The following is a 24,233-nucleotide window of genomic DNA, read 5'->3' as shown; positions in this document are numbered from 1 at the left end:
AGTCTAAATGTGAAGCTCCCTCTGCTGCTTTCTACCACTGGGTAAATGTTTAACAGTCCTGTGGCAAGGAGTCACCATCTTAGCCTTTTATTGTGTGTGAAGTGAACCTTGACTCAGGACTCTGTGAGCTCCTCCATGTCCTGGCTCCTCCAACTCCAGCTTGACTGCCGTGATTCAGTAAGTGCTTCTTATTCTGTTGCATTGTTCTCATCTCAGAGCTCGGCAGAATGTTGAAAGATTAGTGATCCTCCTGGCTGTTTGCTTCTGATGGTTAGACTGAGCACATACTGTCATTTGTTAGTGACATGCATCATCCTCAGAGAGCTAGGTGATTCTAACAGCTAAAACAGACAACTGATTTAAAATTTCTATGATTAAACTATTTTAACTCTTGATTTTTGCGTCACAAACCACTAGTTTAGTCCAAAATGAACCAGAGCCTGTGAAACATTTCTCCACTCCATCCGTGTAGCGTTGACAGGCCTTTCATGTTGAAATGACAGTCTATGCATCTTATTGCCTTTGGAATCTCTGAATGATGGGCGGTTAACACATTCTATCACACACTGACTGTGTGAACAGTGACAGCTTGCTAACACAGACTACAGCAGTTGAAGTCCAGACGTTAGGCTTCGTCCTTCAGCCGATCCGCAGTCTGGTTAAACAGTTACTTGAGTTAAGCCATAAACAGATGATACATAATCAGAAAATCTAGAGTATGACTGTATAGTGTATAAACAGAGGAACCCTGGAAATCTTGAAACAAACAAACAAATTCTTCTCAACACATGTATGGATCTATAAGATGCACATCACCTGCAGCCACGAACATTTAGAACTCAGGCTTGAGTCTGCTCAGTTAGGCTGAAGAGGATGATCCGTTCAGTAGGCGTGTTGGCCTAAACTCTATCTTCTCGTCCAGAGGCTGTAGCAGCATCTGGTCCTGGCTGCAGACAGTTACGTTTATACTAGCTCACTGTTACATTTTGGTAAATGTTATCTCCGAACAATAGAAATAATAAAGGATAGATAAAGCCATACATGACTAAAGAAGTAAGGAGGAACACTGTTTTATTCGCTCCTTCTTTTTCACACACAAATACACGGGAAGGACAACCGCCCAGTGGTCCCAAATCAGAGAGCTTAGTAAAACAAAACAGCCTGTCACCCCTAAATCTCCTAGGCAGTGCCAACAAAATATAGAGTAAAGTTCTACCTAACACTACAAACAGGCGAAAGCCAAAACAAAGAAGGGGTCACCACCGCTACGACTAGTGTGCTTAACACTGGATATCGCTACTTGGTGCAGTGTAAAGGGGCCCCAGCTATCCTTTCAGTCACTTTCCTCACTATACTCTTGACTGACACACGTCTCAAGCTCCCTCGGCTTCGCCCCGGAAATGCACACAGAGAATAGAGCACAGCAATGCACACGCACACAAAAGAAACAGTGCCACCTATTGTCACGTAACATCACTGTCTGACTGATCATATCCCCTCCCCCGCAGGCTTCCAGGATGCCATGGAGTCTCCACGGTAGGTTCAGTATGAGCCCTACCATTGATAACATAAAGAGGGTTCAAAGACTCTAATGACTCATTCTGTATAGCTCATCCTCCTAATTGCAGGGGGGGGGGGGGGTGTACAGGTGACCATTTGTCTTTAAGGGTGATGTTAGAAGCCAAAAAAATGGACAGTGTACAGATCTGATAAGAACCTCATGGTGATGACCACTGGGTCAAAACAACTCCAGAACCAATACATACCACCTGCAATACCCCCAGCCTGGTCACAGATGTAGACATGCTGTCATGGAAACTCCTCCCTCTTTAACTTTGTGCAGGAGTGGAGTCCTGGGACTGGAACATTGGGCAGGTGGTGATCATGTCATGCCTAATCAGTGTAGTGAAGGTCAGTGTGTGAATCCAGGGTCAGAGCTCAAAGGGTGTTCCACTGTGTAGGACTCTATTTGTGTGTATGTACTGGAATGAACCTCTCCAGGCTGCGGCTCTATGAAGTGAGGCATACACAGGTTCACCTGGAGCCTTTAGAATAATCAACAGAGAGACCTATGACCTTTACAGTCAGGAAGGTGAAGGTTCCACTGCCATACTGACCACTTCTGCTAATTTCTTCTTACTGCAGTTTTACGTTCAATCCAAAGGAAGGCATTGACAATCCAGCCATGATCATCAGCGATGATAATGGTGACGTGCACACACAGTCTATATGTATGGCCAGTGGCCTCCTCAGCCTCCAGTCATGACCAAACCCCCAACTCGATGTGTGTAGAGCTGGATGTGAGCCTGCTGCCCAGGCTTTGCCACCTGAAGCGTCTGGAGGGACAGAGCTTTGGCTTCATGCTCACTCAGCAGAGTGGTGGGAACTTTGAGATCAGCACCGTGGAGCTGTGGAGCCCTGCAGAGGCTGGCGGCCTTAGAGAAGGGGACCGGGTGCTGGAGGTCAACGAGGAGGATGTGGGCCATTGGGACTTCAGCAGGGTTTGTGTCCAGGGTGGTTGCATTTCCCCCCACACTACAGGCGGTCATGTAGATGTGGCCATCAGTCAGTCCCTCCTCAAACTAAAGTTGATGTTTAGAGGCGAGCCCTGTGGCAGCAAGCTGCAGACAAACCACAAGTTCTAGCCTTATTCACAGTTTGGAAAGACTTTAATGATCTACTGTACTGTAGCCAAACTAAGACACAAGTGTATGGTGTTCATCCATTCTACTTTTGAAGCAATACTTCACAGCTGAAAAGCAAGTTGTGTTATAAATATTTTACATTTTATCACCAAAACAATGTGCAACAACATTTAAAATTGATGGTCTGTGTCCAGAGAAAACAGGGAAAACAAAAGTAATTTGTGTTATGGCTTAAAATGGTTATATCCTACAACACCCACAATTGCACTCTGACAAATCACCTGAGCTGCAGTGATTGGACCTACCTGTCATTTAGCGCCGCCCCCTCTCAGCCCAAATGTTCCTGGGGCATGTACAACTAAGAAACACTAGTTGTAGTTTGTGAGCACATGGCAATCAATCCCCTGAGATGTCTCAGGGGAATTTTGCAGCGGAATAAATTATACTTTCTCTTCATAGAAAATATGGAGGAATCTGAGTGTCCCTCCCATTCTTAAATACTACCCACCATCGTTTGGGTCAACCTCCGTTAAAAATAAATGAAGTTTTCCTTTAAGCTCAGGACTTCATCCTCTGTTTTCTATATTCATAGTTCTTGGTGAAGCTCTCATTTTTCCACCAGGTGGTGAAGAAGATCCAGTCTAGTGGCTTCCACCTGTTCCTCCTTGTGCTGGGAAGAGCAGAGCTCCAACAGGTATGGCGTAGTCTGACCCCCCGTCTCTGGTTTCAGTCTAACAGCTCCTCCTCCTCAGGCGCTGTCTATAGGCCTGGACCTACAGATGCTGGCCAAGGCTTCTAAAGGGGACGGCTGCTCCAGGCCCAGGCTGTGTCACATCCGCAGAGACCCAGAGCTCGGCCTGGGGATGAGTGTGGCGTCAGTGGAAGGTAGCTGCTGACACGCTCCTTCTGGGTCTGAGGCTTTTAACTCCTTCTCGAACTAAGTTTTCTTCACATAGTGGCTGTTTGTTTATGTATTCAAATGTCACATTGTTACTCAGGATAAACATGTTAGCAGGTCCAAAAGGCCGATACGCAGTGAGCACAGTCCCTCACGGTCCAGCAGAGAGGGCCGGTGTCCACCACGGGGACAGACTGATCTGGATCAACGGACTCCTGGTGTCGGCCATCACAAACTCAGCTCTCCACAGAACCGTACGAGTCCAGACCGGTCCTGTAATAACCCGTGAGTGGTTGTTTGTGACAGTGTGTCTGCTGCTCAGGTGAAGAGGAGTGGTGACGCGCTGACTGTGCTGGTTGTCGATGCCAACAGTGAGGCTTGCTATGCGAGGAGGAAGGTCCCCATCCTGCCTGTAATGGCACAAGGCTGCGGCCTCCCCCACAGCGCCACCTCCATGCACCTGGTTAGAGGAGATAACGGCTACGGCTTTCTGCTGCGGCAGGAGAGGCTGGCGGGCAGCCGGCGCATAGGTGACACACCAAGTAGTAGTAGTAGTCATGGTAGTAGTAGTCGAGTCGATCCAACACACTCACATTAGCTGTCATCACATCATTAACATCTTCCTGTCAATAATTTACAGTCATGGTTAACTAAAGTGAGCAGTACATCCGTCAACACTAACTGTGTTGGGTTCCTTTAATTTTCCCTATAAAGCTCATAAACTCTTGAACAAATGCTTGTCTCGCTGCCTTAGCTTTAAGAAAGAAGTGTCACCTTGTGTGCTCACAGTGAAATCACACCTGCATGTGACCATCCGCTGTTTGGACTAGATAATAAACTGATACAGCAACATCCTTAGCAAACGCATTTCCCACTATCTGTTTTTCACTGTGAGACAGACGAGGCAGGTTGGCGAGGCTCAATCACTGCTAATATCAGGCCTCAAACTGTTTAGGAGGACATTCTAGCTCTAAACCTACATACAGTACAGTCAGGAGGTGGCCTGTGTTTCCTCATTAGTTCACCTGTCTCTCTTCTCTGAGCTAGTTCATGTGCTGAGAGAGGTCGATGCTGGAAGTCCAGCTGCGGGGGCGGGGATGGAAGATGGAGACCTGCTCCTCGCCGTCAATGGGGAGGCTGTTGAGTCTGCCGAGCATGAGGACATTGTCCAAAGGATCAGACAAAGTGGTGATGAGGTCGTCCTCACATCCATATCAGTCCCAGGGCGAGACTTCTTTAGAAAGGTCAGTGAGTCGGCTACAAATAACAGACACAGGTGACCCCTCAGGCCTGGTCTGAAGCTGCTCTATCCTTTCCTTCAGTTGGACATTTCTCCTCTGCTGTTCCATGAACTGACACCTCTCACTACCTCTGCTCAGGGCGGAGAGCACTTTCACCTCTGAGCACAAAGGTAACCCTCCTACTGCTGTCACAGGTCTAGACCACAGATCAACAGAGCTTTTCCTGTGGAGCAAGAATGAAACATTTTAAATGATCCATAAAAGAACTGCAGCTGGTTCCTGATACAAGATCTCATGATGTGCTTCATTTGGGTCCACCAATCCAGGTCATGTGCCCAAGGGTCCAGAGCAGCAGAGCAGAGCAGTTCTGCCATCGGCGTGTGAAGAAGACGCAGCATTAAAGAATCTTAAGTCCAGTAAAGGACAAAAAGACCAGTAAAAGACCGTAGATTTGTATCTTCACTTCAAATGCATTATATATAAAAATATATGTTTTTAAGAAAACTAAAGTTTAAGTACACAGTGAATGCAGACACTTGCTGCTGTAGTCGGCATCACAGAACCAGGGCCTCACGGCTGTAATGGCTTTTTTTACAGCTCCCACATGGAAAAAAGTGATGTTTCCCTGTGACTGGAGGCCATGAGTACATAGAGGAGATGTTCCCAGAGTTTTTGAATCACTAACAGGAATGAGTTAATTAGTAAATACATGAAGGACATTGTGACTTACTGTATGTGTAATATCTGGCTTTGTTTACTGTTCAAGCACACTGAGTCCTGTCTCAGTGAGAGCCTAGGATGCTGGGGCAGAAGGTGAAGAGACTAATAACCACAACAAGGGCTGTTGTTCTTTAAATGTCACATTTAATGTTTTCACTATCACTTTCCAGATGGAGACTTTCAGGTCGACCACACATGTCAACTTAAGCTAGTCGTTAGCTTTGACTTACAGTGCTTGAACTCAGAGTTTAATAGATACATCTATGTACTGTATATACTGCAACCTTTATTCAAATGACAATGCATCTGATTAAAACATCAAATATACAAACAGCAAATTAAATAATTCCAAATAGTATGTTAATGGTTGACTTGTGGTTAATTATCGCACAAAATTTGTCAGTTATTATTCTGCAATTTTCCAAAATGAGTGTCACTGGATTCAAGTACTTTGTTCCAACATAAAAGAAAACATACAAAACCACTTTATGTACACAAGGATTCCATGGAGGCGACGTGGAGGGACAGTGAGCACATGCACCACGGCTGTGTTGATTCCTGAGAAGATCCCCTTCAGTCTCTAACTCACACAGGAGATGACCTTGGACCAGAGGCAAACCATGTCCCACTCTTTGGCTCACAGAGATCAATGCACACAAGGCAGAAGACCAGATTAAAAGGATCTGTTGGAGTAAACTGGCACCGCCATCGCGGAGTTTCAACCTTGACAGCTGCGTCTTATATTCACTGACTAGTTACTGTTCAGGTCTTGGTATGAGGCCAACTTATCGCTGCACAATTTGGGTGATGACATTAGTTTGTTAGTTTGAAGAGTCGTCACTCATGGAACCTGCGTTGCCTGTATGAAGGTCATGGTTATTTAAACACACAGAGGAAGTGAAACATGTACAGACTTTTTTTTTCTCAGTCCTGCTTGGACTGACCCCTATGAGCCACTGTACAGGAAGCGCTCTTAACAGCAGCGCCCTGCAGAGCTCAACTGGAGAAACCTGGAATCACAGGTCAGCTAACTTAATTGGACGACATCAATTCAGCAAGATAATCAAAATCTGTTCCCCTGGCCATCAATAAAAAGACACAGCCTGCGGTGTGAGCAGTACCTCCCCCTCCTCATCAGCTCCATCCTACCAGACAGTGAGAGTTGACTAACAGTCAGGAAACCCTTGGCGAGAGTCAGGGCTGTGTTACAAAGGTCAGGTGGATGCGTTGCACTCGGTGCAGTGCTAGGCGGGAGCAGAACAGCTTCATTTTCATTTCAGTATAAAAGCTTGAATGGAGATTCAAGTGTTTTCAATTCATCCCCACATGAAGTCAGAAAGGTGTGGGACGTAAACAAAGCCAAGAGGTAGAGACCAACACGGTGAATCCGTTATTCTGTACATATTCACACTGTGTTGCTGTGATGAAACCATTATCAACAATAAGAAAAAAAGGCTTTTCCTTAGATATATCTACAACTCTGCTGTACACACCACATACAGGTAACGTGACTTAACGTTCAGGATCCTCTAGACGCAGGGTAAAAATCAGGAAAATATATACATTTGTATGCAAGTGTTAAAAAATAAAATTAACTTCACAGCCTTAGAAATGTGCAGGCTAATACATTTTCTATACAGTGGTATCATTTACTAGGTTGGTGTTTAGATCTGCTCCTTTATTTAACATATATACACACACATGATCATAGACATGCTAGAACACAAAAAAGGAATAGAAAAGAAGTCTAAAAATATATTAAATATTTAGTAGTGGGGACAGTGAGCATGTGAGTGGACAGAGCTAGAGATGAGACCACGCCATGTCACTGCGTCATTCATATGCTACGTGTGTCTGAAAGCATCCGAAGAGAACAAATTGGGAACCTTCTCAGTAATCATATTGCTGCTTGAACTGCTTTTCATCTTTAATACTTTCTCGCTGAGTTTCTGTTTTCTATATGAAAGTGAGGGAAGACTAGAACCAGCCGCTCCTCCAGAACACTCTCAGGCTGCCTGTACACACCAGCATTGGCCAGAGCCCAAACAGCAAGTAACCTGCTACGGAGGGACTCCTCCACATGGGTATGCCTGTGAGCTGAGCAAAAGTACCATCCATACAAACTGGAACTGAAGCCTAGAAGTGACGCAGACTTTAATCTTTACGCAGGCCTCAGCAGTCAAAACCAGTGTGCCCTCCAGAGTTAGTTTAGTTTATAACCGAACCTGAACAAACGCTCTAGATGCGTGTAGGGGATGTGGATGGATCCAACAGCCACACATCATTAACTCCCCAATGGACATGGAGCACAATGCGTTGTGACCTAATGAGTCCAGACAGGAGGCAACCCAGAGGCATATTGCTTCTGCCGTTAGCAGTTATTGATTCAAATTAACATAAAAAGGAGTCCGAAGGGTCATTAACAGCTGATTCCATGTACAATAAGAGAAAAAGTGACATGCTTGTCTCAGAAGGGACGGCCAACGCTACAAAATAAGAGCCGAGCTAGATAATTGTCAATTTCCCTCAGTGACGGCAGTGACATTGGGAAACCCACAGGTAGATAGCAACCTTTGCTTCATAGTTGAAACCATCCGATGTGTTTGTTAAAGCCTTTCGGAGGAGCTACTGCTGGGAGCTGGGGGGGGGGGGGCATAATCACGATTGGGGCCGTGGGGGGGTTGGTAGGGTAGAGTGGTGATAAGTAGAGGGCACAAAATCATGATCTCGCCTAGGGCGCCAACTTGGCCAGGGCAAAGGGTCAGACATAAAGCTGAGACCTGGCAGCTTCACGCTTCAGGTACTTTAGGGCCTCATGTATCAAGTCCTTCACCACTAAAACATGCACCAAAGAGCGGAGTCATGCGCTCTTTTGTATATTTAAAGGTTACATTCACAAATGAGGACCTGTTCTTAAGGTGGTGGGAAATGCTTGTTGTTTTGTGAACAGACCATCACACAGTGATGGTGGAGCTATTTGTACCTCCAGATTGTTTAAAAGTCTGTCAGTGTTGTGTCAATCCAAACAGACAAGACAGAGCATGAAGTAGATAATTGCTTAAAACCGCAGTCATGGCAGGTTTGCACATAATCTAATGTTTATGCATCATTTATAAATGAGGCTCCTGATCTTTGGCAATTGAACTGTTAACACCAGTAACACCAGGTAACACCAGTGGCCTGATACACAGCAGGATGTGGCTGGAGCTCAAATAGGTCAAATGTACAGGAGGCTTCTCTTTACAGCTACAATCGATTGTCTGAAGAAGATATAGGGAGGGTGAACTAACATATGGCAAATCATCAGCTTATGGTTCGAACGATTAAATAAACTTCCTTTGTAATAATATCTTTACCAGAACAAGTCCACTTCATTAGGTGCCTTCATTTCTGCTACTTGGAGCTGATGAGACGGTTAGTTTCAAACACTCCAATTTGGTTTGTCTCATTCATTTGCATACCAAACCCTCCAGTGGATTATTCTTACGCACGCACGCACGCACGCACGCACGCACGCACGCACGCACGCACGCACGCACGCACGCACGCACACTGGAATCTTACTGTCCAGTGAATTGCAGACGTTACTCGCAGTGTAGCAGCGGGTCAGCTGGTCTATTCCCATACCAGCGGTGATGGAGGCATTTCAGAGGGCTGGGCCACTGTGGAGCTGTTCAACACAAGGGCAGAGTACGGTTAGCTAGTCACACAGTGGAATAGATGCTAACCAGTGTAAGCAGCTATCACCTGACTGACTACAAGAAGCCACCTTTATGTCACTGTTGCATCAGACTGCCTTGCGTGTCCACACGGTGCTGGCAGTGAAATAAAAAGCTATTGAATATGCAACCCAGCAAGATTCTAATGGTTCAGTCTCTTCAAGCTCGTCCACTGCAGACTGAGGGTTCAAGTTGTTATTTTAAACTCCACTGAGATCTTCAACACATATGAAGTATTGTGTGTTTTGTAGCAGCTGATAGAGATGATGTCCCCTGGTCCTTGTGGGTCCACAGGACACAGACCGGGCCTGCTGAGTCCTCCCAGCAGGGGGTTCAGCTCTGTCAGCAACATCAGCCGGACAGGGACTGTTCAGAACGAGTCACTTGTCAAGCTTTGGTTTTACACAGAAGCATTTGGCTTGGCCTGGCAGCTAAGTTGGTTGTGAAACAGAAGGCCCCCGGTTCAAGCCCCACTTCTGGCACCGAGATGTCCTTGAGAAAGATACGTCAAACTAGCTCCCCACTGCTCCCTCAGGGGATGAGTTAAATACAGAGGACCATTTTCAATGTGACATTGTGTGTGACATATGACGAAGGATTATTATTATTATTATAATTATTATTATGAGGGCTGATGATCCACCAGACAATAGCACTATCTTCTGTAGCATTTACTATAACATACAGAGCCTTGCAAAGGTATTCAACCACCTTGGCATTTTTCGTGTTTTGGTTGTGAGGTTGTGCCCCACCTAACCTGGAATTAATATAAATTGTTTGAGGATTTGCATCATATAATTTACAGAACATGCCCATAACTTTTAGTAGTAGTTTTTTTTTTTTTTTATTGTAACGGAAACAACAAGTAGGACATAACAGAAAAAGTCAATGTGTATAACTATTCACCCCCCTAAAGTTAATACTTTGTCTATTAGCTTTTCACATTTTACCATTGGATCTTTGCCATATGCCTTTTTGCAAACTCAAAAGGTGTCACTTTGTTTTTTGCTGAAAGTAATGGCTTTCTTCTGACCACTCTGCCATAAAACTATGGAGCGCACGGATTATTGTCATCCTATATACAGATACTTCAGCTTGTGCTTGACTCTGCAGCTTCTTCAGGCAGCAGCTTTAGGCGAGATGATTTTTTCTGCCCTCTACTCACTCTATCGCAACTATGCGCCTCCCGGGCTTGTGACCGCGATTTGAATGTTTGGGTGCTCTAGACGAGATTGTGATCGGACCTCATTCCCGGTGAGTTTTGGTAGGCGGCCGTCTCTTGGCAGATTTGCTACTGTGCCATGAGCTTTTTATGGGCTTCATAACAAAAGGGTGAAAACATACGCACTTACTATTTCTAAAAAAAATTGTTTTGTGTGTGTGTGTATATATATACCACTCTATTCTCACCCTCCGCGGGTGGTCTCATCCACTTTCCAAGCTCGGGTCCTCTACCAGAGGCCAGGGAGCTTGAGGGTTCTGCGCAGTATCCTTGCTGTTCCTAGGACTGCACTTTTCTGGACTAAGATGTCGGATGTTTTTCCAGGGATCTGTTGTAGCCACTCCTCCAGTTTGGGGGTCACTGCCCCCAGTGCTCCAATCACCACAGGCACCACTGTGGCCTTCACCTTCCAAGCCTTCTCCAGTTCTTCTCTGAGCCCTTGGTATTTCTCTAGTTTCTCATGTTCCTTTTTCCTGATGTTGCCATCGCTTGGTATTGCCACATCCACCACTACGGCTTTCCTCTGTTCTTTGTCCACCACCACAATGTCTGGTTGGTTCGCCATTACCATTCTGTCAGTCTAGATCTGGAAGTCCCACAGGATCTTGGCTCGCTCATTCTCTACCACCTTGGGAGGTGACTCCCACTTTGATCTTGGGGTTTCCAGTCCTTACTCCGCGCAGATGTTCCTGTATACTATGCCAGCCACTTGGTTATGGCGTTCCATGTATGCTTTCCCTGCCAGCATCTTACACCCTGCAGTTATGTGCTGGATCGTCTCAGGGGCCTCTTTGCACAGTCTACACCTTGGGTCTTGTCTGGTGTGGTAGATCTGGGCCTCTATGGCTCTGGTGCTCAGGGCCTGCGACTGTGCAGCTAGGATGAGTGCCTCTGTGCTGTCCTTCAGCCCGGCCCTTTCAAGCCATTGGTAGGATTTGTTGAGATCAGCCACTTCAGTTATGTTCCGGTGGTACATCCCGTGTAAGGGCTTGTCCTCCCATGATGGTCCCTCTTCCAGCATCTCATCCTCTATTCTCCACTGCCTGAGACATTCACTCAGCACGTCATCTGTCGGGGCCTTATCCTTGATGTACTCATGGATCTTGGATGTTTCATCCTGGATAGTGGCTCTCACGCTCACTAGTCCTCGGCCTCCTTCCTTGCGGCTAGCGTACAGTCTCAGGGTGCTGGATTTGGGGTGGAACCCTCCATGCATGGTGAGGAGCTCGTGTCTTAACATCTGTGGTCTGTACCTCTTCCTTTGGCCACCTTATTATTCCCGCAGGGTATCTGATCACTAGCAGGGCTTAGCTGTTTATTGCCCGGGATTTGTTCTTGCTGTTGAGCTGGCTTCTTAGGACTTGCCTGACTCGTTGGAGGTATTGGGCTGTTGCCGCATTCCTTGTTGCCTGTTCAAGGTTGCCGTTCGCCTGTGGTATTCCAAGGTACTTGTAATTGTCCTCAATGTCGGCTATTGTTCCTTCTGGGAGCGAGACCCCTTCTGTGTGGGTTACCTTGCCTCTCTTTGTCACCATCCTCCCACATTTCTCGAGCCCGAATGACATCCCGATGTCTGAGCTGTAGATCCTAGTGGTGTGGATCAGCGAGTCGATGTCTCGCTCACTCTTGGCATACAGCTTGATGTCATCCATGTAGAGGAGGTGACTTATGGTGGCCCCGTTCCGGAGTCAGTATCCATAGCCAGTCTTGTTTATTATTTGTCTGAGGGGCTTCAGACCTATGCAGAACACCAGTGGGGACAGTGCATCTCCTTGGTATATGCCACATTTGATGGATACTTGGGCAAGTGGCTTCCCATTGGCTTCACGGGTGGTTCTCCACAACCTCATCGAGTTTGCAATGAAGGACCGTAGAGTTCTATTGATGTTGTACAGCTCCAAGCATTCAGTGATCCATGTGTGTGGCATTGAGTCATAGGCTTTCTTGTAGTCGATCCAGGCTGTGCACAGGTTGGTGTGTCGCACTCTGCAGTCTTGGGCGACTGTTCTGTCTACCAGGAGTTGGTGTTTGGCTCCTCTGGTATCCATACCAATGGCCTTGTGTGCTTCGCTCATGTATTGACCCATGTGCCCACTTATCTTAGCTGCGATGATGCCTGACATGAGCTTCCATATTGTGGAGAAGCAGGTTATTGGCCGGTAGTTGGATGGGACTGTACCCTATGAGGGATCCTTCATTATGAGGATCATACGCCCTTCGGTTAGCCATTCAGGGTCCCATCTCTTAGCAGCTGGTTCATTTGTGCTGCCAGGCGCTCATGGATTGCAGTGAGCTTCTTTAGCCAGTAGGCATGGATCATGTCAGGGCCGGGTGCTGTCCAGTTTTTCATACCTGAGACTCTTTGTTGGATGTCTGCCACTGTGATAGTCACTGGGTTCTGTTCAGGGAGGTTGCTGTGGTCTTCCCTCAGATCCACCAGCCACTGTGCATCGCTGTTGTGTGATGCCTCCCTCTCCCATATACCTTTCCAGTACTGTTCAGTTTCCAGCCTTGGTGGGTCTGCTCTGTTGTTATTACCCTGCCATTGAGAGTACACTTTCGCATGTTGTGTTGCGAACAGCCGGTTGATTCGTCTGGCTTCGTTGTCTCGGGTGTATCTCTTTAGGCGGCTGGCCAAGGCTTGTAGCCTTTGCTTGGCAGTTTCGAGTGCTTCAGGTATGGTCATCTGGCTGTACCTCTTAGGCATCGGTCTTTTCATTGCACCTCTCTGGGCCTCTGTCATTTGGCTCACTTCCCTCCGAGCTGCCTTGATTTTTGCCTCCAACCTTCGTTTCCATGGTGGGTATTGTTTCTTATGGCTCCCATGGTTGCTCTTATAGCCAAGCAACTCTAGGATCACTGATGCTGAAGCGTATATCAGCTCATTGGTTTCTGTGATTGTTGTGGTAGGGATCGCTCTCAATGCTGCATTCACATCTTCCATGAGACTTTCTGATGGTACTTCACTTAGCCGTTGTAGTTGGCTTCGGGGTTGCCTGTTCAATCTCGCCATGATCTTATCTTTCAGGTCAGTCGCTGCCTCGCTCAGCGTATCTGTGCTCATTGGGGCTTCGTACCCAATTTCCGGTTGGGGAGATGGTGAAACCTCCCCTCTGACCTGGCGTCCTGGCTCCCCCTTGCCGTAGCATTTGTGTTGTATCTCGTCAATCTCAAGTTGTGATAGCGGTTGCCGTTTGTGGATGTTGGAACACTGAGCTACTAGTTGCTTTGCCGTCAGTCTTGAATGTGGATTTCTCCGTTCCCATTCACCGCACATTCTTTGCATGTAACCCCTCTGACTAGGGTTACTTGAGTAGTAGCATTCCAACAGAGCCTTGTTCTCGCATCTTAGACATTTCTTTCTTGTTCCAGTAGCCCACTTCTCGCCAAGGTGCTCTGGTTCCCCAACACCTGACGCAGACCTTGTTAGACCGGGCGACGTCTGAGCCGGTATCTCATGTGGTTCATTGTCTCTCATGATATGAGGTAGGCGGTAGCTTGAAGGGTCTTGCCCAAGGACCCACACTGGATGCTTATTGCTTATTCACCCTAACGGGATGGATATATATATATATATATATATATATACATATATATATACATACACACACACACTGTATATATATATCCTTGATATCCTTGACTAATATAAAGTCAAGGAGGTAAATACTTTTGCTAGGCACTGTACACCTTTCAGTCTAGCAGATGAACCAGTCCTGCATTATTTTAAATATACCCATTGGTGACATGTGACAGATCACATCAATCGGACAGTATGTGACAGTGAAGAAACAACACCTTGCTCCAAGGTAAAAACTCCACAGCTTGTAGAACAGTGAACATTTAATAACTAATCACAGACATTAATAAAAAGTGACCTTTACTTGCTTATTTCCACACAAACACTGAAAGCAAGCACACATAGGAACGCATGCTCCTACCTGATAAAGCTTTTGAAAGCTGCCGACTGAGGGTTAATGCAGAGCGGCACTCTACTCCCCTTCTGCTGCTCCAAAATAAACTGATGGATTATCTCTGGAAAGAAAACACACATAACATTGGATAACCATCACTACTCTGTCCTCAGATTGTTGACTTGAATTCAAGTAAAACAATCTTTTTAAAACGTTTCAGATGGTCAAAGTGTTTGACTAATTAGTGCTGCAGCAATTCCATCCATCCTGGTCCTGAGCCACCAAACTAGCTCTGTGATGGTAGGATTGAACCAGCCATCGTTTCCAGAATGCAGTCCCATTTATATCGGACGAGAAAATATCAAGAGGAGAACAGCAAATGAACCCACCTTTGACCTGCCTCACTGAGCTCATGTTCTTCTCAAAGCCATCGTCAAACTTGGGATTAGTGATTGGCTCGAAGTCACTGGTGTAAACACGGCCTGTGGATGTGGTGTAGCAGCATTTGCACATGCAAGTGTGGTAGCGTAGCCGCCCCTCGTCCAGGTAAGGGTGAGCCAGGGCATCCTTTGCTGAAATCCTCTTTGACTGGAGATGACAGACACCCAGGTTATATGGGTCACGTTCATCTCTTCTTAAAGTAATTATACATGTCATGATGTACTTTGGGTGACTGATCCATCAACAAAACATCAAATGCAAAGTTACTGTATGTTTGTATGAGAACGACTCACAGGATCAAACACCAGCATCCTGCAAAGGAGGTGGACAGCTTCATGGGTCGCTTGGCTAGACAGTGTGTAGAGAACAGGAAGTGATGGCTGAAAGCACAAAACAGCAAATAATAATAATAATGACGTATAATGTACATTATACGTGACACGCAGAGTCACAGCTAAAGGCTGAAAAGGAACAAAATACAGTAGGTCAAGCCACACAGTTCATCAAATACATGAAAAACATCAGCTGACTGTATAGACGTGGGCTAGGGCCCCCGCTACCAGGCAGGCTGGAGGAGCGCTACGTGGAGGATTAATATGACAGAGGTAGGAGGCGAGTGAAAGGCCTCATAAGGATATAAAAGCCAAATATCCTCCAGCCTTCCACCATCTTACACCAGAACGGGCCAAAGCGTGAAGCACATGACCACGTGTGCTACCTGTTTGTGAGGTCCTCTGAGGATGTGTGCACGGGCCCCTTCACATGCCGTCCTCATGGCCTCCATGGAAGGAGTCCCCAACAGGTCAGTGATTAAATCCAGCTGCAGGACGTCACACGCAGAACAAACAGAGGTTGTTTTCCTACACTAAACAGCATCATGGTCACAGACGTTCCTGAGGATAAAGGAACTAGGGAGTCACCTGCTGGATGGGACTCTGGGCTTGGAAGAGGATGCGTCTCCCCAGTAGCTCAGCAAAGATGCAGCCCACAGACCAGATATCGATGGAATTTGAGTAGTGGCGGCTCCCCATCAAGATCTCTGGGGCTCGGTAGTACTGTGTCACCACTTCCTGAGTCATGTGCCGTGACTCATCGGACTCTTCCACACGGGCCAGACCAAAGTCACAGATCTGTGAGATATACACATGTCAGAGATCTTAGCACAACAACCACACAGGAGCTGAGGATGGCTGAGGAAATGCCAGCATGTGATTGTGATAAAGTCTGTTAATGTGGTTGTGGTTCTCTTTAGGAAGCTTTGCTATTACTAGAAGCGCACAGCGGAAATGGAAGATGAGGAAAAACTGCAAAAATTAGCTTCTTAAAAAGGTTTGTGATTAACAAATAAGACACTATAATACATTTATTTGGCCCCGTTTTTTCATCATAAAATCATAAAATTAAAAGATCTGCAACCTACAGATTCCTCTGAGCCAACACTCTTCCACTTACCTTAAGCACACAGTTGCTATTAACCAAGAGGTTGCCAGGTTTGATGTCTCGATGTAGAATGCCAGCTGAATGAAGGTACTTCAGTCCTTGTGGTGATGGTAGTGGAGGAGGGAGAATAAAAGCAAATAGAGACAATAACATCAAATTTTTTTTATCAATATTCTGTCAACACTGTATAGATTATGGACAGACAACAGGGCAGCCTGTTCAGTCTAGGTGACATGAGTGATGATAAAGATAACCAAACATACCTCGTAGAATCTGATAAAGAAAGACTTTTGCATGGTCTGAGCTCAGAGGCTGCGGTGACACGATGATCTTATGGAGGTCGCTTTGCATCAGTTCAGTCACGACATAGCTGCGCATTGGCAGGTTAAGGTCACACATCAAACAGCAGAGGAGCATTTCTAAGGTGAAGCCTCAGCATCAGCAGAAGGCACTGAGGACCCGTTAGTTAGGTGGGTCCAGGTCTATGCAGCATGTGCCCCTGGCAGTACCACAAACCCTGGAATGGTGACTAGTGTGTTCTCATGGGGGCAGAGAGCAGAGAGCAGACAGATCACCGGAACACGAATGATGTACCAGCACATACCTGAGAGAGAGGGTTACGTACAGCTTACAATACCCGTTGACCTCATACACACAGCAAGAAATATAAAACAGTCACACAGAACTAAAGACTTTGTGTGTTTAACCCTTTTGTCACTTATAGAACTGTTCCGTGTGTATTCTTGGTCCCTCCACCAACACCAAGGCAATGAACTAGATTCCCTGCAGGACTCCAGGTTCCACAGTGGAACATTCTCCGTATGAAGAATAAGAACCCCAATAAAGCTAAGTGGAGATCAGCATCAGCATTAAGCTCAAAGTCCTGTAAAGTAATATGAAGAGAAACACATAATAGCATCACTGTCTCTGCTGTGGTGTTTGACAGTCAGGCTCATTATGAAGCCATTATTTGTGACTCAACAAATAAAACACAGATTTTGAGGTAAATGGTTAAATCCTCCTGAATCTGACACCTTCTACAAACAAATCTAGTCCAAACCACACAGGCTCTAAACCAGAAATTCTGTTGCTGTTGCTTTCACATCAATGTCTTAAGGTCTAACTAAAACATGTGTATAATTCTATAACTCCCCACTCTGTAGTTTAGTCTTCTCCATTGTGACAAACTGCAAGTTTGTCTCAGCCGCTGACCAAGCGGGCCCGTCGAAGCACATACGCACACACACCCACGTCCCAATCAGCTGTTAGCCACCGGTAGCGGCCATGCCTGAGACATACCAACAATGGTTCCGGTCAGCCTGTCAGTCCTGGCAGGAGAGTCACCAACAGAGACGTTTTTGTATGGTTTGTATTCCTGTTATTTCTTTCTGTTTTTGTGCCACTGGGGTTTTTGTGTCAGTCACCTGGTAAATAGTGCACTTGGTTGTTTTTTGTACTCTGCTTTGGCTGCCATTAAACTTACCATCTGCAAAGTAAGCCATCATCCCGTTGGAGTTTTGGAACATTATTTTCCACGTCTCAAATGAGGAAACAAGGCTCAAGACTGTACAGGTTCAGACACATAGAGTCCTAGCATTTCTACATCCAGTGGACGGAATGGAAGTTAGTCCGTCCAGCCTTAGAAGCTGTTTGACCAAAGCTGCTATTAATGTAACCAGGACAACACCGGTTAGCTCCTTGTATGTTTTCAGTGGTATGGGCATCAAATTACTCTACAGTGACACAATCACAATCAAACCAGCATTAATGGATGAGTGTGTGTGTGTGTGTGTGTGTGTGTGTGTGTGTGTGTGTGTGTGTGTGTGTGTGTGTGTGTGCGCCAGTGTATCCCATCAGCTTCCAGCCATTTGGTCCAACACTAGATAAGTAAATGACAAAGGATACATCTCCTCAAAGTAGTCGATGTGTGGAGGTTGAAGTATGTCCAGAGCAGACAGCACCTGAGAAGGACGGACATGTTTAACAAATCACACAAGACCTCCACTCTCCAAACTTCTGCTGTACTTACATTCTCATGTTTAAAGAAACACAGCATCTTCAACTCCCGAAACACCCTCTTACAAGACACAAGGTTTTGGAAGACGTTAGGCATCTTTTTGAGGGCAACTCGCTTTCCGTCTCTGGGGTCAGTCACTGACCTGAAGAAAGGAGACAAGAGCTGAATGAAACCAAGTTTCCATGCTTTGATCAAATTGTTATCGTGTAATGATTTGGTTGACTATTCTGGGATACAGGTTCTTCCATCACCTCAGAGACATTGGTCAAACTTCACACAAGACTAAAAGTCACCACAAACGATCCTGTGACAAAGACAATGTAAAATAAAATTTAGTCCTCCTCTTAGTTTGTGTTAGCTAAGAAAAAGACTGTCTAAGACGCAAGGAACACAGCAGGTACTCAACACAAAAGGTTTGTACGTAACCTTAAGCCAACCTGCTTCTAATAGGATCAGTGCAGGCAGATGGCAGTGCGCTGAGAGTCCAGCTTCTCTTCTAAACTAAGCTCCCAAAGTCCAGAACATGCCTCAGCTCAGAACTTGTCCATTACAGCACAAGTGGCTCCACAGAATCTTCTTGTCATGCAACGGAGGAAGAGGAACAAATGTGTTCATCTTTACCACCATCCGTGAACTGGGCCAACATCATGGAGGAGGACGATTTGTTTGATTTTTCCCTCATTACCAAAGCAGCCAACATACTGCTCTGGTAATGAGGAGATGTAGTGGTCACCACAGAATGGGAACAGAGACCAAAGAGACCAGAGTTAGAGAAAACAGAAAGGAGGCAGCTGTAGCCGTCACCTCAGGTTGTTATGGAGATCACAGGGCAGATGGGCAGCGGCCAGAACAATACAGTGGGGAAAGCTCCAAATCCAAAGAATTGGGACCAGGTGAGTGACGTCATTAAGACATGAATGCCACGATTTGCAACTCTCGTGACACATTTTACAGATCAGATGACTGTGAATTTAATGACAGTAACATCTCAAAAGGTGGAACAGAGGCAACAAAAGGCTGCAAATCTAAAACACCCACAACACGACGGGTCATAAAAGGATTTTAAAGAAATTTCAAACCTAAAGAACATCTGTGAACAACTGCAATAAAACTGGGATTTCAGAAAAATGTTCTGAGTGTAAAATTTTGAAAACTTTGTAGATCTACAGTTTATATAATGAAAAAAAAATCTAAAAAATTCAGAGATACAGGAAGAACGTCTGTGACAGAGCGACGCTGGGGGTCGCTCGAATTTGCATGACTCTATATAGACACTGGGTGGCTCAGCAACACGACCAGGAGTAAAAGCCTCATCACAGAAGGAAAGAGCCACAAATGAACCCGAGTCTTCACAGGAGACAAGGAAAACAAGCCCAGATGTTCACAGACTAGAAGACGGGATGACGCCACAATGAAAACATCATCCCCACTCCAAATTCTGACATTTGCTGCTGAATTTAAAGGTTTTAAATTTTAATGTTTTAGTCAAATGTCTCATGATAGTGTGGATAGTGTGTTTTTACTGCCAATAAAATATGCGATGATGAGATTTGCAAATCATCTAATTTTTGAAATCTAATTCCCACTGCTCCTCCCAGAGGGTGGGCTAAAATGCAGAGATTAAGTTCCCCAATGTGGGATCAATAAAGTTATATTATTATTATTATTTTTATTATGTTTTACATATTATCTGGTCCCTGTGACAGAGGGATGAGACCCACTAGGTTTTAATGGACACAGAGGCATTAGGAGCCTGGCATGAAAAGTTGCACACCGGCTTAAAGGATGAATAGTGTGTGATTTCACTGCGACTCTAATGTCTGAAGAATGACACACGTCACCCATTTCTTCGTACTGGAATGTTCTCAGAGGCAGCACCTGGCACCAGGCAGTCAATTCAAGTGGAAAGAATAAATTTCACATCACGTGCATATTGCTAAACTGTTATTACTTGACAAAGCTTCCCGTTTTGCTAATCACGCATGAGAACTGCAGATGATGCAAAACATGTACCTGCTCCACAAATAAAGCAGGCACTCAGTCAGCACGCATATGATTCATTCTGGCTTCATGTGTTTGACATGAACATGTGTTGCCTTTTTTTGTGTGTGTCGGCTGAATACTCAAGTCTTTTCCACCACTGTCATCAAGCCCAATTTGACTTTGAGAATTTTTCAGTTTTAGCTATGTTGAGTCTCTATTGACTGTGGACCTTTCCAGAAATCAGCTTCAGTGTGGCCAACAGAGGAAGCAACAGCACTGCGTGAGAGCTGCTTGCACATCAGCCTCTGCCTTATTGTTGAGTTGGAGCATCTGTTTGTTCCGGGTCCATGAATGATCTGTTTTTAGCTTTACCTAGATTTCTAACTGTGGCTGAGATTAATACAAACTCAGGTTTGACGCACAGTATCAGCAGTGGACATGACTCCGGAGCAGGCTGTGATGTGGGAGGACGTTGTGCTTGTTTTGGAGCCAGAACATGAGATCTTAGGTGCATTGTTTGTCATCTGGACTAGACACAAATAGCTGAATGAACACAAAGCTGGATGAAGTCACACATTCACTGGAAATTTAGAGAATGACCTTTGAAACATGTTTGATGAACCTCCACACATTTGATTTAATGATAAGTACATTATGCACAGTAGTGCTGCTGGTTTGTTTTTAGGCTCTTCTAATGCTTTAACATTCCATATCAACAGTTATTATTAATATCATGTCTTACAGTATACATGGTCTCAGGTAATAATCTCAAAGCATGTGTCACATCACTGAGATAAACAGCTAAAAACAGGTTACGCTGATGTTACTGGACAATGCAATATTCTGATTTTTAAAGCATGGGTTCAACAAACAGAACCTGAATGGATCCATCAGATATGTAGGATCATACTACATATCCAATTTTGTAATTTGACAACATTTTTTCATTATTCTCCACATCTTTGAAACTCCATAGTTTTACCTTCTGCGCATTATAACAGCAGACAACAACATGTTATGGTGGATTCATAGTGTTGCAAAACTTGCCAAGAGCTCAGATCAGCATCTGTGTTAGACGTGTAACACCATATTGTATGTCAGAAGAGTGTGGGGGAGTGACTTACCAGACCACACCGAACGCTCCATAGCCGATGGGCCTGTCAGGCTCTACGTCCGGCTGTTGCTGGAGGTGGTGGTGGTGGTGGTGGTGCTGCTGCTGCTGCTGCTGCTGATGGTGGTGGTGGTGCTGGTGAGCTTTGACCGCCGCGGCCTGGACCTGGGCTGGCGCAGCAGCCGCAGCCGGCCCGGGAGCTTGTCCGGGGGCAGGCGAAGGGAAGTATGGCTGCTGCTGGCCGGGGTTGAGCATCACCGCTGCAGCGGCGGCCGTGGACGTGTGCTGCTGGACCGTGTGCACGGCGGCAGCGGAGCCCGGGTGCTGGAGGTGGTGCTGGCTGGCGTGGTGGTGATGGTGCATATGGGGAGGCGGAAGGTGCTGGAGCTGGTGGTGATGGTGCGAGTGATGGGCGGCCACTGCCGAGGAGCCACCGTTGTAAGCAGCCATCATTTTTGGGACATCTGTAGACGCTGTGCCGCAAAGGGCCATTCACTGAGGCTGCAGCGCCTCAGTCAAAACCAGTTCTAACAGAGATGCTAATGGCTACGACTCGTGAAACTTAAGAGACAACATAGAGGAAAGTAATCTGAGCTTTAAATGACCCAGCAGCAGCGAACCTTACTTCTGATCACCGGGTACTGGAGCCAACGGTTGTGCGTCTTTTTATCATAATGCCAGTAAGGATCTGACCCACTTCCTCTAAATTATTTTTTTTGCTGGCACATCATTAGGCTGCCGTAGCCCGGGGCTAATAACGGAGAGCACAACATGGGCGCGTAGCTACAGAAACCTGTGCGCTGCCGCCACTAACAACGACAACTTAGAAAATATCCCGCTCCCCCCTCAGTAAATAAGAGCCGGTGGCCTCAGATGTCCCTCATGGTGAAGGTGCGGATCCCTCCGTCCTGTTGACACTTCCCGATCTAAAGGCTGTCACGTGGAGTGAGCAGGACGCTCATCTTTTAAAAACAGTCCGCTCCGGTCCCACGTCACCCAAATCTCATCTATTCCCTTCAAATGAATCCTTCTCCTCGCGCAGCGCCTCCGTAAACAAGGCTAATCTCCGGGCCGTAATTAACGCAGCTGATCCGGTGCAGTGGAGGTGTATCCCTGCCCAGGCCACAGTACAGCAGGCAGGCAGGCAGGCCCAGGCCTCGACCGGCCACTCCACTCACATATTATTACACCGATTCACCGAGCCGCCCCCCCCATCACCGCTTCAACTCGGGACGCAAAACACAAGCGATCCTCACAGGCGGCAGCCACACAACTTACTTTCCCCATCGACAGCAGGCTTTGTTTGGTACGTTCCCCTTGTCCTCCTCCGGCTCACGGGGACTAACTCTCTGGGAATAACGAGCGTGCAGAGACAAAGTTAAACCCTTAATACGGGATCAGTTCTCCCGCTGCCAGCAGCCAGTGAGAAGACAGTAGTAATGAACCTGACAGCCCGCAGCTAGTCGCTACGACTCCGTGTGTCCACATCAAAACAGCTGAGCTTGCTTTCGTCTCCTGTCGACGAGCGAAGGATCCGGTAGCCTACCGAACTTCTGGACGTTGAGCACACCAGGAAGGTCCGCTGCAGCTGGCAAAACCAAACTATTGCTCACAAGACAGCTGAGATGAGCGGTGGATCCAACATGGTGAACAAAACCTTAGCGACTCGGCGGTGAGATGATGCGGGACAGACAGCCAATCACCTTCCGCACCGCAGTGACGTCACATCAAGTCAAGGCAGGCAATGGCCCGCGCGGGTTAGTAACGCGACCGTGGGACCGAGCACACGTGAACATACAATGATACTGTTACTGTAGGCAGCACATGGATCTTCTCTCTATGATTTGATCTGTGACTTCACTTGCAGTAGGGTTTCTGATTAAAGAATAATTCGTTAAATGGCACCTAAACAAGGACCTTGAGTTACGCCAGGGTATTTAGACTAATGGCATCGAATCATCCCATGCTCTGATTAGATGTGTGCAACATTTCCAAAATCTACATTGAAATATTTCCAATTTCAGAAGATGGAACTCTGATTCAACAACATATTCTTAACACTCCACTATTTCTCCAACTCAGTCATGTCATGACAAACGTAAAATTTCCTACATTCCAGTGTCCACAATTATTGTCCATTTAGTGTCAGTCTCTCTTTCGGTTACTTTGAGTAAGTTCGTTGGTGCTCGTCCACATTCATAGAGGGAAATATGGTTCCCCTACTCACAGAAGATTCCTTCTTAAACAGAACAGGTTTACCTGTCTGTCTGTGGTCTGATGTTGATTTGTTTCCCAATCAGAAGACATGCAACCAGTTAGAAGTTGATCTTCAACTGAACCTTCAACAGTCAGCAATTCCGCCTTAGCAGAAGCATCGTTTAATCAACTTTCCAGTCATCTGTGGTCCAAACAGTAAGTCAGGTCAGCTCCTGCTTTGAGGTGGAGAATCTTCATAGTTAAGGCATAGTTAAAGCATAAAACTGTAAAAGGAAAGCTAAAAGCAGTTACACCCTATACATAAACAACATCTGACAAAAAACAAAGTTTTCATTACACCTGTAAATTCTGTAAAACTGGCTGAGTTATCAACAAATTCAAAAACATGTTCAAAGTAAAAACAAAACTGTTATAAAACCTATTGTGGAATAGTCTCAGTAACTGTGTTGTTACTTAGTTCAAAACCAATCATTTTGAAGTATCTACAGTAATCATTCCCATTTTTCCATTGTTGGGGATATGCGAGGAGCACAAATTATAATAATTGGATTTATAGCTCCTGAGTGGAGATACCAATTATGTCTATAATTTCGATTCACAAATTTGGTTATTAGCTTAAATATATATAACTATATGACAAATGTCTATAGTTTAATAAGAGAAAC

The 24,233-nt window shown here is 45.8% G+C and overlaps 2 protein-coding genes across 6 annotated transcripts; one reads left to right on the top strand and one right to left on the bottom strand.

Annotated features, from left to right (window-relative positions):
- Nucleotides 1-64: 64 nt before the first annotated feature.
- LOC114867507 (Na(+)/H(+) exchange regulatory cofactor NHE-RF4-like) lies at nt 65-6,447 on the top strand. Of its 4 annotated transcripts, none has more exons than XM_029170189.3 (11): nt 65-177; nt 1,509-1,536; nt 2,146-2,207; nt 2,293-2,501; nt 3,268-3,339; nt 3,398-3,530; nt 3,661-3,797; nt 3,866-4,073; nt 4,591-4,787; nt 4,866-4,954; nt 5,111-6,447. In XM_029170189.3, the coding sequence occupies exons 2-10, from the start codon at nt 1,523-1,525 to the stop codon at nt 4,944-4,946; spliced, it is 1,113 nt and encodes a 370-aa protein (XP_029026022.1). In that variant the 5' UTR covers nt 65-177; nt 1,509-1,522; the 3' UTR covers nt 4,947-4,954; nt 5,111-6,447. The 4 variants fall into 4 exon arrangements, with proteins under 4 accessions (XP_029026022.1, XP_029026021.1, XP_029026023.1 ...); XM_029170188.3 differs by having other exon boundaries at nt 3,658-3,797; XM_029170190.3 differs by lacking the exon at nt 65-177 and adding an exon at nt 1,844-1,911 and having other exon boundaries at nt 3,658-3,797.
- On the bottom strand, nt 2,485-23,006 carry nlk2 (nemo-like kinase, type 2). Of its 2 annotated transcripts, none has more exons than XM_029170186.3 (11): nt 21,365-23,006; nt 18,270-18,399; nt 18,146-18,201; nt 16,504-16,610; nt 16,253-16,338; nt 15,721-15,930; nt 15,519-15,620; nt 15,094-15,180; nt 14,749-14,947; nt 14,387-14,480; nt 2,485-2,621 (listed from the first exon to the last, which is right to left on the bottom strand). In XM_029170186.3, the coding sequence occupies exons 1-11, from the start codon at nt 21,841-21,843 to the stop codon at nt 2,567-2,569; spliced, it is 1,605 nt and encodes a 534-aa protein (XP_029026019.1). In that variant the 5' UTR covers nt 21,844-23,006; the 3' UTR covers nt 2,485-2,566. The 2 variants fall into 2 exon arrangements, with proteins under 2 accessions (XP_029026019.1, XP_029026018.1); XM_029170185.3 differs by lacking the exon at nt 2,485-2,621 and adding an exon at nt 5,627-9,174 and having other exon boundaries at nt 21,365-23,005.
- Nucleotides 23,007-24,233: the final 1,227 nt, after the last annotated feature.

The sequence above is a fragment of the Betta splendens genome, chromosome 13 (assembly GCF_900634795.4).
Source record: "Betta splendens chromosome 13, fBetSpl5.4, whole genome shotgun sequence".
NCBI lineage: Eukaryota > Metazoa > Chordata > Actinopteri > Anabantiformes > Osphronemidae > Betta > Betta splendens.
Note: the sequence above shows the minus strand (reverse complement) of the source record. Positions and strands in the feature narration are given on the sequence as shown.